General features: G+C 43.0%; 1 protein-coding gene across 1 annotated transcript in view; it reads right to left on the bottom strand.

Moving 5' to 3' along the window:
- Positions 1-19,440: 19,440 nt before the first annotated feature.
- MEP1B (meprin A subunit beta) overlaps positions 19,441-23,930 on the bottom strand; it is a 25,357-nt gene continuing 20,867 nt past the window's right edge. Inside the window, exons 12-15 of the mRNA XM_042869334.1 lie at positions 23,474-23,656; positions 22,679-22,970; positions 20,075-20,288; positions 19,441-19,688 (exon numbers count right to left, since the gene is read on the bottom strand). Of these exons, the coding sequence (XP_042725268.1) occupies positions 19,671-19,688; positions 20,075-20,288; positions 22,679-22,970; positions 23,474-23,656 (707 nt within the window). The 3' untranslated portion in view covers positions 19,441-19,670. The remainder of the gene's footprint in view (positions 19,689-20,074; positions 20,289-22,678; positions 22,971-23,473; positions 23,657-23,930) is intronic.

Genomic DNA, 23,930 nt, shown 5'->3' with positions numbered 1-23,930 from the left:
CAGGCAGGGCCACCAACCTCCCCATGTAATACCAGACCAGGCTGCCCAGGGCCCCATCCAATCTGGCCTTGAACACCTCCAGGGACGGAGCATCCACAACCTCTCTGGTCAGCTGTTCCACCACCTCACCACTCTCTCTGTAAAGAATTTCCCCCTGACATCCAACCTAAATCTCCCCTCTTAAAACCCTAAAGTTTCCCCTTGTCCTGCAGTTGAAAGGGTTGACAACTGCCTCTCTGTCCTTTCTGAAGGACAAAGAGCATCTTTCAAGGCACGTCTTGAGAGCAAAAATGGGAGGCTCGTTTTGCCTTTTTTTCCTCAACAAAACAGACTCATTAAAACAAACATATTTGCAAAGGAAGCTTTCTGTTGCCTGGGCAAATTTTATGTCATGTTTCCATGCTGAAGCCAAGACGCATTGTTTGTCCTGCAATAATAGAAACCATCAGTTTCTAACCAGAGAGTAAGGCCCAACTAAATGTGGGTACCAGAAGGCAGTGACCCAAAACATATCCCTATAGAAAAACCCAAGAATTCATGATCTTACTCTTCTGTGTTAATGTATTGACTTTTAGAACAGATCAGTAACTTCTGAATGCATTTTAATTAGTGTCCTAAAATATTTTAACTGCAGTTAAGACTGGATTAAATTAGAGTAACGGTCAGATACGTGTGCTTGTTGGTAGGCACAAGCAAATTCAAATCAGCTGTTTTTGACCCTCATTATGTCCAAAGAACATTCATTTGTTAAAGGGGCAATTTTTAAATAGCCAGTACCTCTCTTTGTTATTGCTTGGCTTGTTAATCGTGGATGAAAAAGTGCATGGTCTCTCTCTCCTTGGAACTGCAATCTTGAGGTTAAATATTTCTGCAAGTTGCCATCCCTGAGAAGATAGTGTTCTTTGACTACAGATGGATATATACCATGTTTCCGTGCTTACCTGCTTGGAATGTTTTTTGTGGTTTTTTTTTCCTTACGAAACGAGTGTGATGGAATCTGCATTCATAAGTTTGCTGCATTAACATCATGTATGCATAGACCAGAATAGAACTGGCCTGTAGAAAGGTGCAGAAGTGTGCAGTGATTTCAGAAGCAGATCTTATGTACAGAAGTACAGCTAAAACCTCTTAATTGCAAACTTGCTACTGATGTCCTGCCAGTTGTCTTATTCTAGCTTAGCACTGCTTACTTATTTTTATGCATAATATGTTAGCATTTGACCTTTACTGTAGCCCAGAGCAGCCCATCACCTTCACTTTCCAAACCTTTTATAGCAATTCATGCATTGCTAACCTTTGTGTAAATAAGAGGACTGCAGAATCGAGCCACTGTGTGCATGCCCAAGCAGAGTAGAAGCGTCTGTGCTGGTGAAATCAGGAGAGCAAATTGTACAGCTGGGGTGTCATGACTTGCTTGGACTTAGATGTAGCAGCCAGCATAGGGCAGTGCTGATGCCCACAGAATCTCATTTCCTCCTGAGCTGGTTGGTCGCCTTGTGTTGTTTGTAGCAGGTATGCTTTGTGTGTTTAAAGGTGTGGTATGATTTAGGAGACATTTAATGACTCATGCACATGTGCATGTTGCTGATGTGTTTTTGAGCTTAAATAGGATGCAGACTAGTGTTAGCCAGGTTTGTTGAATACCACTGAGTTTCATGATGGTATTAAAGACTCCAGTTTGTCATTGGCAAGAGGTACTAGCTCCTTTCCTCACCACTCACTGCTTTGTAACTGGCCCCAAGGTCTAACTGTGCATTTGCTTACGTCTGTACCGGGAACCTGAGCAGTGCTGGAATCTGGGCCCCTTGAGCTGTGCTCTTGGCCTGGGCACATGTATGGCTCTGGTGCAGGCCTAGCTCTGAGGAAGCAGTGACTGTTCCCAGGAAGTAAGGTGGGTGAAGTCGAGCTATCATCTGGGGGGCAGCAGAGTTGGTCTCTTGGTCTGGACTTTGACCAGGCTGATGTGAGGTGTACTGGGATCCAAGATTGAGTTCTGGTCCATTTTATCTGCTAATAGCAAGGGAGCTACTGAATGCAGAGAATGCATGTCATGTCAGAGGGGGCCTAAAGTAAAACTTTTTGGAGATGCTTTGCTAATATTGGCCAGTCCTAACTTTGGGTTTCCTTTCTCTTGTTATTTAAATTCAAGGCCTCTGATGCTTACTTAGCTAGTGGAGTCTGCAGTACTGTGCTACTATTGGGGATCTTGTTTGTCTAGGGATTTTGGCAGCAAAAATTCTGGCCTCTCATTATGTATGGAATTGTCTCTTGACTCTGCACTGGGAAATTCATCCTTTCTATGCAGTATTCATGTGGCAAAGCATTGATGCTGCCTTCAGCTGTGAAAATTTCAGTCTAGCACAGGTGCTTCTCCAGAATGGAAACAGAATTGACAAGAGGAGGGATTGGAGAAAGCTTGAGAGGAAATGCTGCTTTCCTTTAAACACTCATTGTGCCTAGGATTGAGTTTCTTCATCGTAGAATCATAGAATGGATTAGGTTGGAGTGAAACCTTAAAGATCACCTAGTTCCAACCCCGCTGCCATGGGCAGGGCTGCCACCCATCAGCTCAGCTGCCCAGGTCCTCCTTCCAACCTGGCCTTGAGCATCTCAAGGGATGGAGCATCTGCAACCTCTCTGGGCAACGTGTTCCAGTGTCCCTCTGAGTAAAGAATTCTTCCCATCAACTAGCCTAAATCTCCTGTCTTTTAGTTTAAAGCCATTATCTCTTGTCCTATCACTGTCAGACCGTGTAAAAATTTGTTCCCCTCCTGCTTGTAAGCACCTGTCAGGTACTGGAAGGCTGCAATGAGGTCTCCCTGGAGCCTTCTCTTCTCCAAGCTGAACAAGCCCAACTCTCTCAACCTTTGTTCATAGGAGAGTTGCTTCAGCCCTCTGATCATCTTGTGGCAATACTCTGGACCCACTGCAACAGTTTTGCATTCTTCTTGTGCTGGAGGCTCTGGGCCTGGACATACTACTTCAGGTGGGGCCTCACAAGGGCAGACAGAGGGAGACAATCCCCTCCTCTCCCTGCTGCCACCCCTCTTTTGATGGAGCCCAGGATACCGTTGTTCTGGGCTGCAAGAGCTCACTGCTAGCTCATGTCCAGCTTTTCATCCACCAGGATGCCCAAGCCCTCTGCAGGGCTGAGACCTTCCCCACAGGGCTTCTTTGCAGCTTTGTATTGCTGCCTGGCTGGCTAACCAAAGTTGTATTGAAATCAACTGAAAATGCATATTTGCCTTCTTGTTGTATTGTAAAAATTGTCCACAGCTAGAAATTTGGAGACAGAAAGCATTTGGTCCCTCCAAATTTACAAGGAAAATGTGTTTTGAAGTGTTCTTGCCGCTAGAAGCATGGGTTTGAAGTAAATCTGCATCATGCTTTTTTTTTTTTTTTTTTTTTTTTTTTTTCCCAATACAACAGTTTTATTTGCCACTTTAGCTGACTTCATTCCACAACAGCTTCAAGAAAAAAAACAGTGTAAATAGCAATACAGTTTCAAAAACAGCATACTTCCAATCTGTCTGTAAATACTTGAAGTGTTTTCTCCTGTTTTCTTCTTGAACTGACTCCTGGAGTTGCCTCCCTGCTCCATAAAGCGTGCTGGCACCAAGCAGTTGTATGCAGGGGCCAGGGGTCACACTGCCTCAAACCAGGTCAGGGTGAGGGCTGAGCACGCTCCCCTGCCTCGTCTCCTCGATGTCCAAAATCTGCAGTGCAACCGTGTGCAGAATGAAAGGTAGGAATGAAAAGGTAATCCAAGCGATGCTTTTAGTCGCGTTGTTAGAGGCATCGGGGCAGTATGGAAATTCAGGCTCCTTGTTGAGACCTAGCAATAAATGATTCTTTGATTGTTATGTCTTAAACTCCTGTTCATCCAGGAGTTGCTCAGATTTTACCATTTCTGTGCATAATCAAATTTTCAGAGCGGAAATCTACAGAGTGATTCTCTTGACTTGGACAATCTCCTGAAGTATGTTAAAAGTAATGTTAGTTCTTAGCTCTTTAGATTCACTTTGGGTAGGTCAAAAGAAGTAACGTGGGGAAAAGAAAAAAGAAGAAGAAAAAAGAACTCTCAAACTTCAGCTTAGTGCATTTCCGTTACGAAACGAAGCATGGTTTTGTGGAAACTCTGTGCTCTTCTGGGCGTTTGTGTAAGAGGCTGAAGGCGGATTGTTATTTAAACCAGGTGCAAATAAATTTCCTTTTAATGTATATGAACAAATCTAAACTGCGTATTGTAAGTATATAAACTGTATATTAAAGACACTATTTTCATGATACTTCCAGCGTGTATGGGATTTGTTGTACCAGAGTGGTTGGGTTGCACATGCTCTGTAAAATTGTGGCTTTTCATTCAGTAATTTCATTGACTTAACCCCGTGCTCATCTCACTGTAAGTCAGAAATAAGCACCTCCGAAAGAGGAGAGATGAGAAGAGCCATCAGGCTTCTACCTTTGACCTCTCACCACACAGCACTGGATTTCTCCATCCTGCAATTTCACCCAGTGCCCCTTAGCAAGAGCTGTACGTTCCCAAAAGGATTTGTTGCCGGACAGCTTTCCTGATTCCAGCAGGAAAAAAAAGAAACAGTATTTTCCTGAGCCCTCAGCCTCTTATCTCCATTTTAGAGAACTGCATTCAATGGTCATTTGGGTGTATTTTTAAGCACGAGACCACACGTAAGTATTTCTGATTGACAAGAAGTCTCTGAAGAGGGCAGAAAATGAGAGGGAGCAATTTTCTCAGCGAGGCTGCCTGCCTAAGTTTCCTCCAGTGTCAGCAGTAGGGGAAAAAGTCACTTTTATAACCATCCACGTGTCATGCAGACAAGATGCTGTTGTGCCAAAGCCTCCTTCAGCACAAGCTCTGCTCGCTAATGCTGGGCCAGAAGGAAGTTCTCTCCAGCACAGCGGGAGTTGTGGAAGGGTTTCTGTTGGGACTGTGTTTGTGAGAAACTAAGTGGGGTGGAATTTCTCACAGCAGGTACCACTGGATGTGAGGTGGATGGGGTTTACTCCAGCTTTCCCATCTGGGACAGGTGAGCAGCGGGACACTTGGGGTGGGAAGTCAAGAAAAACCCCACTGCTCAGCAGCAAAGTGGTCTAGGACACCTTGAAGAAAGGAAAGGAAATTCCATTTACTTCATGTTGAAGTTGGTTTACTCCAGGCTGTGTGAAAGGTTCTGATGGGAAGTGTTCAATGCATGAAGGAGAAAGAGAGTCTCTGCCCACTGCAGAATGCCTCTGCCTCCCCAGCAGGAAAGTGCTGTGCTAAGAAGGCACTTCTGATGTATGTGTGTTAGGTTCAGACCTAACACGTCTCCCATCTGCCTGTAGTCACTGTGGCTACATGTAAATACGAATGAGGATTACAGCAGAGGAGCAGCCTGAAAATGCAGCTCCCTTCTTTTTGAGAAGTGCAAGCTCATTGCTTGTCCTCATGCTGCCCTCCTTGCATAGCTCACTAATTGAGCCTCCTCTGGATCTTCCAAGTGTGCACATACCTGTTCTGCCTCACTGGGGCTCCCTCCTTGGGGTCAGTAGCTGCAGCATTCAGGCTTGAGCTGTTCTACAGATGCAATGACTCACTATCAGAGCGCTGGCTGCAGCTGTGCCAACCCAGGTCACCAGCAGCCTGAGGCACACTTGTGCCCTGGTACAGGTATGCTGGGTATTGGCAGGTGCATATATTGTGCTCAACTGCTTCCTCCATGCCACCAAAATCTATAAACCTGGGTGAAGCTCTGCTCTGCTTGCTCCATGCCTGAGCAGATCACGGAATCATTGAACCATGTGGGCTGGAAAAGACCTTCAAGATCATGAAGTTCAACCATCAAGCTGACCTATTGAGACCCACCACTCAGCCAAATCCCTTAGGGCCATGCCCACATGTCTCTTAAACACCTCCAGGGATGGGGATTCCAATGCTTCCCCCGTTTTTAGGGGAGCCCTGGGGTCCTTTGCTAACTCTGCCCGTATGGTGGGCGTTGGAATGCCAACTCTAATGATTGCTGAAAAAAAAAATCAAAGGTAACTGTATTCTGCATATACATTTCTTTCTTGTTTATCCCTGGCCTGTGGTTGTCATGCTCAAACAAGGCAAGTTGTTTTTTTTTTGTTGTTGTTTGGTTTTGTTTTTTTAACTATTTATATTTTTATTTGGTTGCCTGGAAGCAGGACAAAGCACTGCAGCCCATTTCCACTCATTGGAGTGAAGTGGCTTTAACAGAGAGGTGTCTCCTCTTCATTCCTGCCATGAAATGCCAAAGGTGGAAAGCTCAAGCTGGGCAGTCAGGGCACTACATCAGATCAACAGAAATAAGCTTCAAATCTTGATGTATTGCTCAACAAGACCTCAACATGCCCTTGACTCCTGGGCGGGACAAAAGAAATCTGTTGCCAAACACACTTGAATTAAATGAAAACCATTCCTCAGAGGGAGTGCAAGAGGGGAAGGAAGAAGAATAAAAGAAAAGGGAAACAGGGAGGAAGGACAGGACACAGAATGTGCCAAGTTCAGAGGTGGCAGGGAGGAGCTGTCCTTGCTTCATGCAGTACTTGGTTGTGCCACACTGGGTCAGGCTGGCACCCAGCTGCTGGGACAGGAGACCTGTGGCAGTGGCTGATGGGGTCAAGAACTCATTGGGACTCACTGCCAGCTCCATAAAGTGCTGCCACAAGAAGCATTTATTTTGACTGTGCTGCTGCCATTCCATTATCCAGCATCAGCAATTACCTCTAGTAAATAAGAGGTCAGTGAGACATGCCATTGGGGCTGGGTTTCAGGTGTTCTTGCAGAATGTGGGAGGAAACTCTAATGAGTCAGCACTGTCAGGAGGGCTGGAAGAGCTCTGGAGAGCTTCATATATCTTGGCTGATCTTATTTGTTTAACTGCAGCTCAGCAAACAGGAGAAGCATCTGACAGCTAGAAATGATCACAGATGCTGGTGCCAGGCAGTGCCTGCTCTGGGTGGGCAACACAAGGTCTGTCCCACTTGCTGCCCCTTCTTTCCTCTGGAAGACAATGGATATCCTTATTCCTCAAACAGTTGGGGAGGATGTCCTGGGTTAGTGCCTCTCCCTTTGGTGGGATTGCAGTAGAGATGAGCGCAGCCCTCTGCCTCCATAGATCTCATGGAGGTCTGTGGCTCCTTTGCCTTACTACTGATTTCTTGAATGTTGTTCTGAGAGCCAAGAAGCTTCCAGTTGACGGTTCCAGCTGTTCATGTGAAAATCAACCCATCCCCAAGTCCAGAACACGGCCTGCTATTTCTTCTCCTACTGCCCTGAAAGCAGTTTGCCTTTTCCTCACTCTGGGGAGCGCTGAGTCAGCCTCAACTACTGTCTGGCTGCATATACCACTTTGCTTATTTGCGATAGCTAGCAGATGGCATTTGATTTTTCTACCTTGGCCAAATATCTTGTGTTCCTATTTTCTTAAACTGTTGTTTTGACCAAAAAAAAAAAAAACAAAATAAACTACCTGAAGTAAAACTATATAGGCAATCCTTGAAAATGAATATCACTCCTGTTGATAGACCCAGAAGTTGGGTTTTATCCAGAAGCACTAAGCTGAGCTGGACGTGTAAATGACAGATGCATTCACAGACCCCAGCAGATTACGAGAGTAGCATCAGCATGTTGTGTCTGTACTGTTCATGCAACCTTTTCAAGCATGTTATAGCTTTCCGTAGGTCCTTGCAGAGGATTCATGCAGTAATGTGTGGAGCATGTTCAGTTACAAGATGCTTGATTCTGACTCAAGGGCTGGAAAGGACTGCATAGAGACGTGATGGAATCCCTGTCCTGTTGGGGTATGCAAGAGGTGCGTGGATGAGAAAGCTGAGTAAGTGATGGCACTCAGGTGGACAACTGGACTTGGTGATCTTGAAAGTCTTTTCCACCCAGATGATTCTATAATTGGGAACAAAAAAGCATCCCAGTTCTCAAGAGGAGCACTTTACACCCACTCGTTCATGTGGTTCTAAAGGAAACACCCTGGATACCAAGGAATAGCATATATGTTGCCTTGGACTCCAACCTTCAGCATTTCTCAAGTTCTTTATGAAATCAATCTTATTGCAGGGGTTTCTGCATTTCTTGCTCTGACCAAACTCACCCTGAAATGACATAGGATCTTTTGAAGCCAAAGGGAGTTCCAGCCAAGAATCCAGGACAATGTTCATCAGCAAAATCTGGCCAAAGATATTATTGAGCCTCTTAGACCTATGTTATATATCAGAAAAATTGTTTCCAGACAGTTGTTCTCCATCACAGCCACTGTTTTTTGCTCTCAGTTTTGCCACAAGCCAAGTTCATAAGTGCATTTTTAATTGATGGAAAGAATAACTTGGAGTTTTTTTGAAAAGATGGATTATAATTCCTTCAGTTTTACTAAAATACTATTTCTGAGATAATTTGAAATAGGTTCCTTCAACAAGGCTTTGCTATTTCTTCATTTTAACCCTCACCAGAAGCCATCTAAGGTGAGAGCTCTTTAACAGTCAGCACGTCAGTATGGCTTGCTGAAAGCCTCTGGCCCTGCTTGGCCAAGAAAGCATTCCACTGCTGAGTGCAGGTGTGTGTGTGCACCTGGATGTGTGCGTATGCACGTCGCTGAGAAAAATGCCTGGCTGAATAAACCTGCTGCATAATTACTGTGCAGCCCTTGTGCCGCTGCAGTACTGAAAACGCATCTTCTTCCCGCAGGTGAGGGCGAAGCAGTGACCCTGCCTGACAAACAGGTAGCACCATCTGTGCCAGGGGACAGCCCGACAGCTCCAGCGCAAGGGAATGGGACAGGGCTGCCCGAACTTCCCTTTCAAGCCTGCTTAATAACAGGCTTCTCTTCTAACAAAATCAAAGACTTTACTCGCACAGGTAAAGGGCTTTTTAATTTGATTGTTTTAACTGAGCGTCTTTATGCAATTTTCCATCTGATTTAATTCTGTTTAGTATGATAAATGCTGTTTAATCTGAAATCTTTTTTTTTTTTTTTTTTTTTTTTCCTTTTTGGTTTTTCATTTTCATGTATAAAAAATAGAGATGAAAGATTAGCTCCTGGCGACCTGCATCAAAATATAATTTGGCTGGGGAACTGAATGCACTGGGGTTTAGCTGTATCTCCTAGATAGTTCTGCTGCAACCACAAATCTTCACAGGGTTAAGCTGTCTCTGCTCAGGGAGCGGAGGCACGTGAGGCTGAGCCTGGAGATGCTGGCTGCCTGCGCCTGGCTGTGCTCGCTGCCATCAGATCCTCCGCATGTAAAGGAATTTAGGATTTCAAAGTCAGATTACGGCAGCAGCTTTTCACGGTTTAATTATTTTATATTGGAGGCTGTTGAATGATGCGTTCGCTGAGCTGATTGCTTTTCAGAGAGCATTAAGAGATTTAGTCGCTCCCTGTTTCAGACGTTTGGAACTGGTCGTGTTGGGATTGAAGGAGGCTGTGGAGCAGATCGTGTCTCCCCTCCTACACCAGCGGCTTGCTTCCTTGGTAGCTTGGGCCGTGTGGAAGGAGTTGTGACAAAATGTAATTATTTTGGATTTAAGCTTTGTTGTAGCTCCGTCTGTGTTTTTCCCCTCAGCTGTGTAAAGCAATGCGTGCTGCTTGACGGGGTTTTATTATCTCCCCCTGCTCTGCTGGGGCTGTGGGTCCTGGTGCAGAGCCAACACGCATCCCTACTGGAGGACATTTCTTCACATTTGGGGTCTTCCTGTTCCTTGGGAGCGAGCCACAGCTCAGAGGAGTGCAGCAATGGAAGTCATGATACAGCAACTTAAACACTGTTGTGGGCTGCGTGCTCCCTTCCCCGCCCTGCGGTTGGGTGACTGCTGTTGACATCCATCCTTGTTGACCGAAGAATGGAAGTCTCCAGATATCACCAGCCCCGGGAGCAACCAGTTCTTAATGCAATATCGCAAAGACTGTGTGGAAGGCACTTACAGGAAAATTAATTCACTTTGGAAAATATCCAGGAGGATCGTATGCTCAGAAACATCTCCTGGAGTCTGAGTGCCTGTGTCCAAGCAGCCCTTCCCAGGGCTCTGCTGGCTGGCAGCACAGCCGAGCACACCAGCAAAGCAGCTTCCAGCAGGGCCAGCCTGAAATGAACTTGGCATCAAATAGGTGGGATTGGGATTCTTATCTGAACAGTTAGAAGATTCTTGCTAACTTGGTTGCAAGTACTCCTAATTCCATTGTAGCTTTCTCCTGCAATTATTACCAAAACCTCTTAAGAGCTTTTTCTTAAGGACCCACTCAGAAAGACCCCACGTTTTTTGGAGCTTGCTTCCTGTTTGAATGGCGATGTGCTGGGTCCTGCTGGGTAAGCCCTGGTCCTGTGAGCAGTGCTCTGCCTGGCCACCCCTCCCCAGGCAGCTCTGCATCCTGCACGCCATCAGAGACCAATGATTCCCCAGAGCCGAAGCTGAGGTCAGCCCTAGCTGCAAAACACATCCTTTGCTGGGATGTATTTGGTTTCACCAAACACAGATAGCCAAGTCTCTAGCATTTAGCAGTAAAGGAGGAATGAAATCCCCAGTGCTATGGAGCTGCACTGCATCACTCCGGTTCTTTTGAATTCCAGGGTTGAAACTTTGTTAAATCCTTTCTTAGTGTGGATTTCACTAGCTAAGCCATAATAGAATGGATAAACCTAATAGTTTCTTTCAATTTGATTCCACTTGCACGTTCTCCTTCCTAAGCAGCTTTTGATGTCATGAAAACAATGGTCCGGTTTGTATTTAATAGTTAACCTATTTAATAGTTAATCTCGTGACATTTCTCTTAATCTGAAGGAAAATACCCGGGATAACAATGCTGGCTGATAATATCAAACTGATGAGCAAAGAAACAGCACCCACATTCTCAGCTGATGATGTGGCAAAGATCAAGAAATTCTGCAAAGCTCAAACTAAAGTAAGTTATAAATTGCACTAATACCAGCAAATGGATAATGAGATTCCATTCTAATGTTGGTAATGTGCAATGTAAGTGTTTGCTGTTTCTTAAATAGGATATCTTTGACCATTTAAGCAAGTCTTTAGCACCAAACACTCACGGCCATGAGTATATTAAAAAAGCCATTTTGTGTATTCTACTTCGGGGTAATGAGAAACTTCTCAACAATGGGACACGCATTAAAAGAGACATCCATATCTTATTATTAGGTAAGAGTGTGTAGAGTTAATAGTGCATTGATAAGTTATTTTATTATCCCCCCTCCTTGTTGTGCCAGCACAGCTCTGTTATGCAATATTAGCAAGAAAATAAAAGCTAAACCAGTACAAAGACTCATTTTGTCTCATACAAGAATGTTTGTTAGTGTCTTAGGATCAATTTATTTTATCCTTGGGCACATTTTTACAATTATTTCTGTTTTGTCCCACACTTCCCTATTTGCTTGACATCTGTTGTGTGTTTCTAACTAGCGCTGGCACAAAGCGCAATAGAGTCTAATCCTGCACTGTTTATTTGGGCGAGACACCCACTGCTCTCATGAATGGGCTTTAGCTTATCACTCAAGTTGATGGAACTATTCTGCCTCTGTCACTTGTAGGCACATCAGCTCTTCAGTCGTTACTTCATTTCTAAATGCTTTGTTTTCAGCACTCACAATTAAGTTACATTAACCTGACAATGCAGAAATGCTCCTGGAAGAGGTATTGTCTTTCTTGCAGGCATCAAGCTCAGTGAGTCTCTGCAGAGATTCAATCAAATGTTGAGGAGGTACTTTAAAAAGTGACTAATTAAAACAATAATCTTCGGCACACTGGAACAGGTTGCCCAAGGAGGCTGTGGATGCCCCATCCCTGGAGGCATTCAAGGCCAGGCTGGATGTGGCTCTGGGCAGCCTGGTCTGGTGGCTGGAGACCCTGCACATAGCAGGGGGTTTGAAACTAGATGATCATTGTGGTCCTTTTCAACCCAGGCCACTCTGTGATTCTATGATTTTATGATTCTCCTTGCATAAACAGTCTCTCTCTTGCAGAGGACTGCTTGCACCATTACTTGGTTGGCAGCACTGGGACAATGCTTTGTCCACACAGCTCTCCCAGTATTTTAGCCACATCAGTACAGTGGGAGTTGTTGTGATTTGTCATGATCCAAAGTTTTAATTTCATAAGAGCTTGCCCAGCAGCTGAATTACCTCACGGAGTACCCAAATATAGTGCATACAGAGCCAAAGAAAACCTCAGCTTGATCATGTAATGGCCCTCAATGACATGCAGATTCACCAGGATGTGTAACCCAAAGCTCTACCTGGTAAAACTTGTTAATGCCAAAAGCTGGTCTGGTAATAAAACGGAAAGCTAAAATGGACACAGGCATTTGTCCTGGTCTAGGACAAAGACCAGGAGAGCAGCTTGAGGCACGGGTTGTGCGTGTCCCAGAGGTAGATGTTTTCGTGGGTGATCTGCAGCTTGTACTTGCTGCACACATCCAGGAATGGGATCCCAAAGAAAATAAATAGATAGATAGATAGATAGATAGATAGATGATAGATAGATAGATAGATAGATAAGAAGAGGGGAAAAGAAGCTTATTCTAGAAGGGTCCTGAAGCAAGAACTTGAAGAATGTGTAGCTTCAGCATTTCTGTCTGATCAGTGAAACAGCAGGAGTTCAGGGGATGTCTGTGATCTGTAATGTCTGGAGCAATGGTAGGTATATGTAATAACAGTGTAGTAATATGGCTTTTCCTTAAGAAAGCAGTTGAGTTTCTTTTATTTATATATAGATAGGCTTTAGAAAAGCAAGCTTCTCTCTTTTCTCAGTTTGAGGCTGAAATGAGTAATTGCAATACTTCTTATACTCCAGTAGTACTGGTGCAACCTTATCACTAGCTAAAGCAAATTAGTAGCTAATTTGTGGTGCAAGATTTTCAAGTTTGTTAAGAACTGGGAGTATTCTAGGGAGGAAATACTGGGAAAACAAACTAAAAATCTAAAATGCAAAGGATTTCTTATGTGTGTCCTTCAGCTTTGGGAGCTTTAAGGCTTAAATTGCGCTAATCACACAAACCTTTATAATGCCTTTTCTTCCAGTGGCTGAAATTTCTTTTGGAGACCCTGGTGGAAAGTGGCAGGTTCTTGTACCTGCAGTAACAAAAGCTGCTGATTAAATTTGCTCAGTATTTTCTCCTGTTCCAAAGTTGAAAATGATGTCTCATTATATTTGTATGGAAGCTGTGTTTTCAAACAATACAGGAAATAGAATCCTGCAGCCATTATGGGAAGATGGTACTGCAGGGCAACCAGGAGCAGGGCTTTAGCTGAAGAGTGACGGAGGGCTCTGCGTTCCCCTTTAAGAGGTGATCTCTGCATTGCAAAATATCCCCCACATCACTTCCACTGGCAGCAGGGGGTCTCAGGGAAGGCAGTAGACAGCAGCTGTAACTGCTGATTACAAGACTGATGCTCAGTCTTGCGTTTCCAAAGCCAGCAAACTTTCCATCTCCTGATCCCTGCAGCCCTCCCATGGTGCACGGCTCCACTGACATGTCCAGTGCCACCAGCACCAATCCCTCCCCATAGGGGTGCAGCCTAGGAATAAGTCAGGGTTCCGCAGGGGTGGGTTTGCTGGACCTGCATTGCTGTTTGTGCCCCAAAGGAGGGCAGCACGGATGGACTGCCTCTGCCCGGGACACCGGCCTCGGCTGTCACTCAGATCACTGAGATGCTGTGGGGAGCAAGACAGAAAGCAGAGATGTGAGCAAGTTCATGAGCAGCCATCCTGAGAGGGAGCTGACAGGCCTGAGAAGTGGTTTGTGTGTGTGGGTGCAGAGCGAGGCAGGCGGAGGGCAACACACCGTGCGCTTGGAAAAGCAAGTGGCACCTCCTCAGCTGGGCACTGGGGTATGGCTGTGGCTTAACTGGGAGCACATGCATGGCTCCACCAGCACAAAGGGATGGGCGACTTGTTAGACCTAGCCCCTGCTCTCGGAGTCAGAGCTGCTTTTGTGCTCATCCCAATCATTTTAGTGAGAAAATGGTAAATCACTCTCCTTTCCTCCCTGCCTCACCATTCAGTTCAGAATCACCACAGAGGTTCCGCGTTCAAAATGAACATGCCTGCAGCTGTTTATATTTCTCAGGAATTCAAATGTGCTCCAGGGTTGAGGATTCGTAGCTTTTCTGCCTTCTGTGGCAGGGCCGTAGCTGGGACACAGTGCTCGTGTTGGCCAGAACAGCCATGCAGGCAGACAGGGCTGGCCCAAGGAGCCGGGGGGTGGGGGCCTGTGAAAGGTGGAGCAGCTGGGTGGGCTCTGGAGCAGCAGAAATTGCTCATGCCTCATGTTCCAACAGCGCACCTGCTGGGGAGAATTGGTCATAGACTGCCATGCAAGGACTCGCAGTCGGGGATTTCTATCTTAATTTTTTTCTCTTTTTTTTTCTTTTTTTTTTTTTTTCTTTTTTTCTTATAGATCTTGGTCACTTAAGAATAAACAAGTTTCTAATCCAATGGTTTTTCTTTTTTCACTGCTATGAAATCACTGCTGTTAAAGCAAAGGCAAGATCGTTGTTCTTTTGGCTAAGGCAAGCCTGCAGTTGTCCTAAGTGCCCACAGAGATGATCCCTGCACCAGCTGAGATCATTGATACTCTCAGCTCCTGCCTCTCTCCTTACCTCCACCTCACCCTGACACATATCTGCCAGGGAAACAGGCATGCAGTAGCAGCATGATTCTTCTGAGTGGCAACACTGACTCCTACCATGGTTAATAAAGTGAAGTTTACTAAATGACTTCATCACTTAATGAACTAATAGCTTACTTAACAAACTAAACCGAAGTCCCAGTGGTATTTCATGGAACTCATAACTCAGTGCTCTGAACGAGCCAACATCATTTGCATGAGTGAAAGCTGCCTCCAACCTCAGGTGTCTACAACATGATGAGAAGTATGGGAAAAAAAGCAAAATCGGAGCTGAAAAGGGAGATGTGCCGCTGACAGGATTTGTTTTTTCTGTAGCATGGTCTGCCCGTATCCAGATGGCGGTAAAAGAGAAATGTGAAGGGGAAGTGCACGTGCACAGAGCTCTAGCAGAGCAGGATGACTGCTTCTAGTTATGTGATAGGAACCTCGCAGCAGAAATGCTGTCGTTAAGATGTTAATCTAAATGTTCCATCAAACTGCTCAGAGATAAGATTCACATCTGATAAAAGTGCATAACTGTTGTTTTTCCTGTGAGTATTTCACAGTAGGAGCAGTGATGTTTATGTATTGTATGATTAAGCACTGCGACCTTGGGAAATGATGAAGTTTGGTTTTGTTCTTTTAAGCTCCAGACATTCAAGTTCGACTTCTTTGATGCTATTTCGTCTTCATGGGAGGCAAAGTCAAAGGCGGAGATCAAGCTCTGGATTTTAGAAACAGCACTTGACTGCTTCTTAGAAAAGGCAGTTTGTTCAGTGGTTGGCTTCTCCTGCTGACACTTGCCTACCTGCACTCACTGCAGTGACAGATAGACTGAAAATGCAGTCTGAGCACACAGGAGAATTAAGATCGTATTTAAGAAAATAACAAGCATTTTAGCATGGCATCTATGCCTTAAGAAAAGTCTCCAAAGAGTGAAAAAAATGGAGAAATGCCACTGCTCTGTTCTGATCTCACAGGCTGTTTGCACAGAAAAAATGGCCCTTCCAGACTCCATCACGCTGGAACCTGCCCACCTGGGATCAGTTCTCCCTTTGCATTTAGACAATGCCATTTCAGCCAGAGCATTATGATTCAGCTATTTGCTACCTGTGCAAAAGCTAGGATGAGCAAGTTAATCCATCTGTGTGATGCAAATAGCAATGAAATTGGTCTGGTTTGCCTAGAACAGGAGTGGGAGGCTGTGTGTACTGTTTAGCATAGATATTAGGTGGCATGCCGGAAAGATTTTCTGCAGTACTGAGATTCTTAAAGAAAGACAGAGAAGGAGATAGGATAACCTACTTTTGGGTTTCTTTTGTGTATGTATGCGTGTGTTTTCTTCCCCAAACCTGAGCTGCTGGCTTGAAATTGATTTATTTACCTATTTATCTATTTTTAAGCCCATGCAGTAACTCCCAACAGACTGAGGGATGAGTCATGCACACAGCTCTCAGTGCAGCATGCATTTCCTCTGCTGGCTCCAGCTGCACAGGCAGACCGGAGCCCAGGAAAGGAGGAGCAGAGAAGAACACCGTCACTTAAACTGGGGTCACTTCCAGGGGCTCATCAATGGTATGAGCTGAGTTTCACACTCAGATAAAGGACAGGAGCAAGGTAGTTGAACTGGGGAGTCAATGTTATCAGCTCAAGCCCTTCTTCCACCCATACATATCCACTTTACGCAAATCCTGATGAGTAGAGAGCAGAGTATGCCTGCCTTACATGACTCCAGGGATACAGGCAGAGCAATTCCTTGCACAAATTTTAGTGTGACTCATTAAATAGGGCGGAAAGGACGAGAAAAAGAAGTAGAATTTTGTGGCGATTTAATGTGGCGGAGTTTTGTACCATATTAGTATTTATCCGTCTAGCATCTGTCATTGATTTTGCACAGAGAAACTCACACTAAAAATTCTGTGAATAAATCTTCTTTAGGAAAAAAAGAGACACCCAGTCTTCCTGTGAAGGACTGCTACCTTGTGTACAGCTCTCAAGCTGACCAACACAGTATCTGATCTGTAGCAAATGTCCACATTATCTGTAAATGCGTTATATGTATGTCTCCACACTGAAGTTGTTTAATTAAAAATAGCAAGTACGGTGCTAGGAACTGTGTGGGAAAAGTCCTGGTGAAGCACAGAGGAGAGCCTCATGACCTGGGCTGGCGAGTCCTCCTTGCTGTTTTTACAACAGGTGACCATTCCTGAGCGTTGCAAGGCCAACCAGTTAAATATCAAATGCGAGTAAAGCATTGACTTGTAAAGGAAACTCCAGCTGAACCACTGAATTCCCAAACCGTGTGTGTATTTTAAATATCTCCCCTCTTCACAGAAAAATACCATCGCTGTATTCTGCTACCACTTTTGTAAGGGACTCTGGTGTTCAGGAACTTGAGCTAGTGGGATAGCTTTTGTGATGTGCAATGAAGTGCAATATTTGAATCTGGCACATGACTTCCTGAGACATTCTTCTGCGCTGAAACTTTCCTCTTGCACCTGTCCTTACTTGGGTATTCACAGGCTTATTTATTTTTCACAAAAAATCAGACTGATCAAATCCTTAGGTCAGTTAATAAAATCAAGAAGTCCTTTTTGGCTCTATGAAATCTGCATAGCACTGAAAAGTGAGTTGTTATTTGAACTGTGACAGTTCAGTCTTAAAGTATGCTCTTCACTGGTTCCTGTTTGAAATGAATAAGCAGAAGCTTACAGGCTTTTTCCATGGAAGTTTGCCATTTCAGGATGTACTCTATGGAATTTTTATCTTATACAATGTGTTATAATGCATTAGACTTCTTTTTTTTTTCCTAATGAAAGCACAAAGGCATTTACAATTCAGGTAGTATTTATGCCATTCCATAGAGTCTGTATTTCAAAAAATATAGACAACGTCTGTAGTCACAAATCCAGAACCTCCTATTTGAAATGATCAAATGCTTACTGTTTGTAATGTTAAGTATTTTAGCCAGGGTTGAATTTATGAACAGTCTCATTTGTATCTTCTTAACTCCATGTAAATCTATGTGCATATATTAGTTGAAGGCACATTTGGAGATTTATTTGCATGAAAACTGCTGATGAAGACATGTCAAAATAAGAAAGTTATTTAAAGACAGCTATAGTAGGATATCTCCCTCTCCAGGATGTTTGTTAGCTCTGACAATTGTTAGTTAATTTTGTCTGGCTGTTTTCATGAATCTTTGAGTTCCAACAAAAGCTAATAAAACCAGCTATGAAAGCTTTAAATATAACTACATTTCAGTGAATATTAATCAGAGGAAGACTATATGCGTAATGCCATTACAGAGCCATACACATTTGTTGCTTTGTGTTGTGCACACTGTAAAATGTGATGATCTTCAGCCATGCTGACTGACATCTTCCCTGAAAAGTGTTTTTGGGAAGAAAAGTTAATTCCTCTGACCCTTCTATCTCCAAGCCTGGTCTACTGTTAAAACCTGACCACATTTGTAGCCCTAAGGATACAGTAAGGATGTACAGTAAGGTACATCAGCAAGAATATTAGGGGAGTTGCCACCAAACCTAGAAGACTCAAGATGCTGCCTCGTGGCTGCTGTGTCCAGCCAGGAGCAGACCCAGGCCCAGATGATCACTGCATCCCAGTCACAGGGGTGCCGCTGCTGCTCCTCGTGCTGGCAGGTCTGGCCTGTAGGAAGGCAGACACATACAGGTCCCAGGTGCAACTGTCCACACAGACTGCCACACATGCAGAGCACTGTAGGCAGCAGCTCATGGTTTGCTTAATATCCGTGACTGAACCCTGGGTTCAGTAACCTAAACCACTGTCTCACAGCAAAAGTCTTTCCAGATGTGGTTTTCCTCCTACTCACCAGCTAGTTCAGCTTGAAGTTTTCTAACAGATTATTCGTACACACAAACAGAATTAAATTCACTGGGGAAATAAAAACATAGGTTTATCCAGTTGCTTGCACTTAGACTTACCCACACGTGCCCCAAGATCTCCAGTTCCTGCCAAACTCAACCTAAGGCTTTGATGCCCATGGCATCTCCTCAGGTTGCTTGAACCTCTTGACACACAGTCCAAGTCCCTCTAGTTGCTGGCACACAGACCTCCTGCATTCCCAGCCCTTTACACGATAACATCTAGACCCAGGTGCCGTAAGATCTCTGTGCTTGACTCTTCTGTATGTCGGTCTCTGCAGTTGCTGGCACCATTTTTCTACACTTGTTTCCCCTCTGATCCATCATGATCATCCTTTTTCCTGTGGACCTTTTAGCCCTTCTCCTACATGTCCCATAGTAAGTTTTACATAAACCCACAATTTCCTTCTGATAGTCGATCTCCCAAATAGCCTCAAGTATCCCATAATATTTGTGTTGGTTGTGTTTCCCATTCTTATCAACTGCAATTTGTAGTTCAGGTTGACATTCTTCAAAGATATGCCTTAGCAGTTCCTTCATCACCAGCAATCATCAGTGGGTCCCCATTACCATCTCTGTCGTGCTTGTGTGTCTGTATGGTTAATTTAGCACTTTCCTCATTACTTGTTATTTATTTTATATTTACTAGATTGAACGCAAATTACTTAATGAAACAGATGTCCACACACTCTTACTCTACTGACAACTGCTGCAGAATGGTTGGATTCCTCTGAATTAGAGTCCAGTTCTCTTTTATGATGGGCAGCTCCATGTTAAAATGGCAAACCTAGACTTTTCTGTCTTGAATGAATGTCAGGATGCAGTTTTGCACATTTTTTTTCATGTTCAGGTAGACTTAAAACACAGGGCAAGTCTGTCAAACAACACATTTCTATCTTTCTCCATTGCACAGCAATACACAACATTGCCAGAAACTTCACTGATGTTAGTACAGTAATTTATTATAAGCCATATTTTCAGAGGGGATGTATTATTTTCTGGACTTTACAAACCTTTATCATGACAGCTGACATAAAAGTATCAGAAAGAATGATGGCATAATTTTGGTTTTCCAGTGATGTTCATTTTATGTCTTTGATGCTTGATGGCATTACCTTCAGAAGTACGTTATATTCTAAACGAGGAAAAAAAAAGAGAAAGAAAAAGAAACCCACATCTTAAAAGAGAAGTGCGAAAAGGAAATACATGTGTAATGTAGAAGCATTACTTTCAAATAAATCAAAATAACATATTGGGAGACATAAAGTAACAGTGACAGTATCTGTCATTGCGAAGAAGTACTGCACTTCAACAGGTCATCACACAAAGGATATTAGGAGCACATTCAAATTGCTCCCTGGAAGGCTATTCCTTTTCAATTAGCTTAGAGAATTTCTCCTGGCCCTTGTGAGTCCCTTTAATCTACGCCATTCTTGCTATTTCCAAGATTAAGACATTGATTAAGACCCTCCAATCTACTTCTTACCGAAGTTGACTACTTTAAAAAGGGGAAATACTTACTTCTTCAGGAGTTAGGCTCTCCACTTTTTCTTTTTTTTTCCCTTCTCCTTTGCTGTATTTCTTTTTAAGGCATACCACAGTTGTGATAGTGACAATAAGCATAACAACAAATACTGTTATGGCTGAAGAAACAGCTATTATGGTATTTTCTTGAGTTGTGCCTTTCCTTTCACATTTTTCCCCCATGTACCACCAGTTATTTCCTGCTGGACATCTAGAAAGTAAAGGGACATGTGATATCACTTAAAAACAAAGGTATGAAAAGGATTCCTCAAAATATTTAATTTCTGATGCTCTATTTCTATCTCCCAAACCGTAATGAAGTTATCTCAAAACAGTTGTCTATTTTAGAGTTGCCTTGGGTGGCCCACTCTCCTTACATATCTGGATATACGGTGCCTTTCTTCAGCTTTCCACTTTTTACAGGTTTTCCTGTTTCCACTTATTCCACGTTTTATAGGTTGTCCCTGCTCTGAAAGAAACAAAGGGAGCCATTGCCAGAAAACGTGAGCTCCAGTCTGATTGTTCTGAGTGCTTCAGGTTTGGCCGCAGCTGCTGCTATGAAATGGTGTTTTGCTACCAATACACAAGCCCTCTGGGTAACCCAAGTTCACTTGCCTGCTTCCTTTTCCTTTATGTTTACAGCACTTCAGTTGATAGAAAACTCACTTTCTGCTCCGCAAAACTGACACCTGTCCCAAGGGCCACTATCATGTAATAGTTGCTTCCACTATGCTAATTGCCCTCATATCCTGATGCAAATTTGCCTTTTCACGTGCTCAGCTTTTAAACAAAGCTCTTCTATCTCCATTCAATCCGTTTAAAAAAGCTTTTATAAGAAGGAGTTGAATGAAATCTATGGGGAGCTAGACCACAAGCTTTATGCTGCTTTTATCCCATCAAGCCACATTTATCACCCTCCAAGAAACTTCACTGTCCTGACTCCTCTTGTGTTCTTTGCCTTCTTAATTCTCACCTTTGCAGCAATTTGAACTCGCAAGATAAATAGAGTGGAGAGCACAGGGCAGACCCTCAAGGCATCACTGATCTGATCATACCTGAACCATTCTAGGACAGACATAGCTGAAGATGCTTCCATCTCACTGCATTTTCCATGCTCAGGAATTCTCTGTTAGTAGCTGTGGTAAATTCTGAACAGACATTCTCATTTCCAAAAGGGGTTTGTTTTCAAATTTTAAGAACTTGTGTGAGCAGTCTCTGCCTTCCCCCAAAAGAAGGCTGGAGTATCATTCTAGAAACCTTCTGGTTGTGCACTAAACACAACCTCCAAGCCCTGATTCCTTCACCTTATTCAGAGTTACTACTAGCTCAAACAATTTATGAATGATCTAACTGAAAAAAAAACATCTATGGGCAACACTGCTGAGTTCACATCTGCACCTATTTCTCAGTACCTTTGTCATTCCTTATGTTATTGTTTTTGTCGTTTCTGTCTAAATCATTTGTTCGAAACTCTATGTTTGGCCCTGAAAATGAATCCATTGGCAGTGCACTGCAAGGCTGTTTGGGGATTTAATGTGATCAAGCTTAAATAGATTTATGTATCACATCCTCCCTGGTTTTCCAATAGAAAATTAGAGCGGAAACTGACTGCTGGTTACACACTTCTCCTGGATAGAAAGTAGGCCACATAAGCACTTGATCTACAAATAGTCCGAAGATGTCAGAAAATAAATCTTTTCATAATTCCAAAATCAAGCGTAACATTCAGCATGACTCTTTTATTTCCATCTTCTTGGAACAGCTTCTTGACATTTTCTCATATTTGTGACCTGTCTCTGATGTGCTGCACAAGCCCCTTTGCAGAATTGTTTTCTAAAAGGTTTCTAAATGGGGAGACAGAACAGTCAGTGAGTCATACATGGCTCTCGCTGCTCTTGGCCTTTGGACATTTACCTCTCAGCACTCCCCTGCTCTACCTGCCTTGGCACAGCTTCATAGCACATTGTTACTATCTTCAGCCTCAGAGTGTGTTTGAGAGCTGGAACAATGCTAATCAGCCAGGTGGGCTGCATAAATGAATCAACAGAGGAATAAATTGAAGTTGTTACATATTTTCCTGCAGGGTAAACAGTCGCTTTGGTCCTCAGCCTTCATCACTGGTTTCAAAGACAAGCGACTATATTTGTTAATTCATGATCATGATTTGCAATACTCTATGCTTCTATATAAGATTTTAAAACAAAGTTATCCTACATACACTGCCTGGGAACTCTTGATATATTTTCTTCTGATATCAGAACTTTGTTTCGGCTACATTCGTATTTAACTATTTTGCTATAGAGACATCTGTGGAGATGCACAGCCCATTTTATCACATTGGACTAATATATTACTGAAAATAGGAAGTATATTTATATATAATTTACATATAATTTACAGGCAAGTCAGGGTACTCCAAGTATTGCGGATAGGAATTTCTTTTTGTCCTAGCTGATCTTACTTCACTTGCAGTAAGTGGCTGGAAATATTTGCCTCAATTAGTTATAGTCCCTTCCTTTTGTTAGAAACAAAGAGTTATTCTACTAGAAGCTTTCATCACTCCAATTAAAATTGGATTTGAGAGTGAATAAATACAGTTACCTGCACACTGCTTCTCTGTCTACGATAATGCAGACACCATCATTTTCACAAGGGTTGTCTGGACAGGCCTCCGGTGCATCCGTCTCTGGCTCTTCAGTCAGGGTCACAGGGGGTGTTGTGATGGGTGTTTTGGTAGCAGTAGGACTATCTGTGGGCCTGGTGGTGACGGTGGGCTTGGTGGTGATGGGCTCAGTGGTAGTGGTGGTGGCAGTAGAGGTAGATCTGACAGTAGAAGTGTCTGCAGTAATGGTGGGTGACACGCTAGGCTGAGCTGATACTAGATGTGATACATCTGCATGAGAAAAAAACAAGAAAAAAGGCTTTTGCTTTATCTCTCCTTTTTGATCTTAGATTCTAATGATAAGTTCTAATAGTAAAGATCAGAGAATTTTTGAACTGTTTTACATTCCTCTGCTATAATGAATAGTCTTTTCTTTTACCTTTCAGGAACATTATGTATTTTGGAAAGGTCCTTGTAATTTAAAAAAAATTTAAACAGACAATTTTATTCGAAGTACTCTAGTCAAAGTAATTTCCACAGGAATAGCATCATTTTATACATTTAAATTTTAACCCACCTATGAGATAATGGATTTAAAAAAGAATGTATCTACCCTCACATCTATTTAAATACATAATTTGACTTTAGATATATGAGTAGTACCTGAATTGCTCATAATGTGTACATAAAGTACATAATGTGTATTTATATCTACAGAACCAGTGACTTACTATGTGACACTATGTACTTTCCTGTATTATAAAGAATATTAGCTATCATCAGTGTTTACATACCTTCCATTGTTAAAAGAATATAAGCACCACCTTCTTTAATAAAGTCACGGCTTCTAAGTCTCTGATGAGTTAAGAATGCATTTGTTCCACGTCCTGGACCTCTCATGAATGTAGTTCCATTTGGGAAAGAAGCTGTTGATCCCACTTTATCTGGCCTATCCCAAAAATAATTTGATGAGGAATCTGAAAAAAATGAACTGAATGTGAGTGTGGGATTACTCTAGATTTTTTTTCTCAATAGAGTTCCTTCATTCTCATCTAATTTTTGCTGCAAAATAATACTAAGCACTCTCTCCATAAGCAAGAGAGATTGTGTTCCAACCTTGCCTGTTTCTGCTCGTGGAAATAATGGAGATGGAAATAAATTACCTGAAACTCAAGGAGCAGAAACAGTGCTGAACCTGCCTAAAATTTATTTATTTATTTATTTATTTATTTATTTATTTATTTATTTATT

Source organism: Lagopus leucura, unplaced genomic scaffold (assembly GCF_019238085.1).
Source record: "Lagopus leucura isolate 7727_CA_CO unplaced genomic scaffold, USGS_WTPT01 Super-Scaffold_100002, whole genome shotgun sequence".
NCBI lineage: Eukaryota > Metazoa > Chordata > Aves > Galliformes > Phasianidae > Lagopus > Lagopus leucura.
The sequence above is the reverse complement of the archived record's forward strand: the minus strand, read 5'-3'. Positions and strand labels throughout refer to the sequence as shown.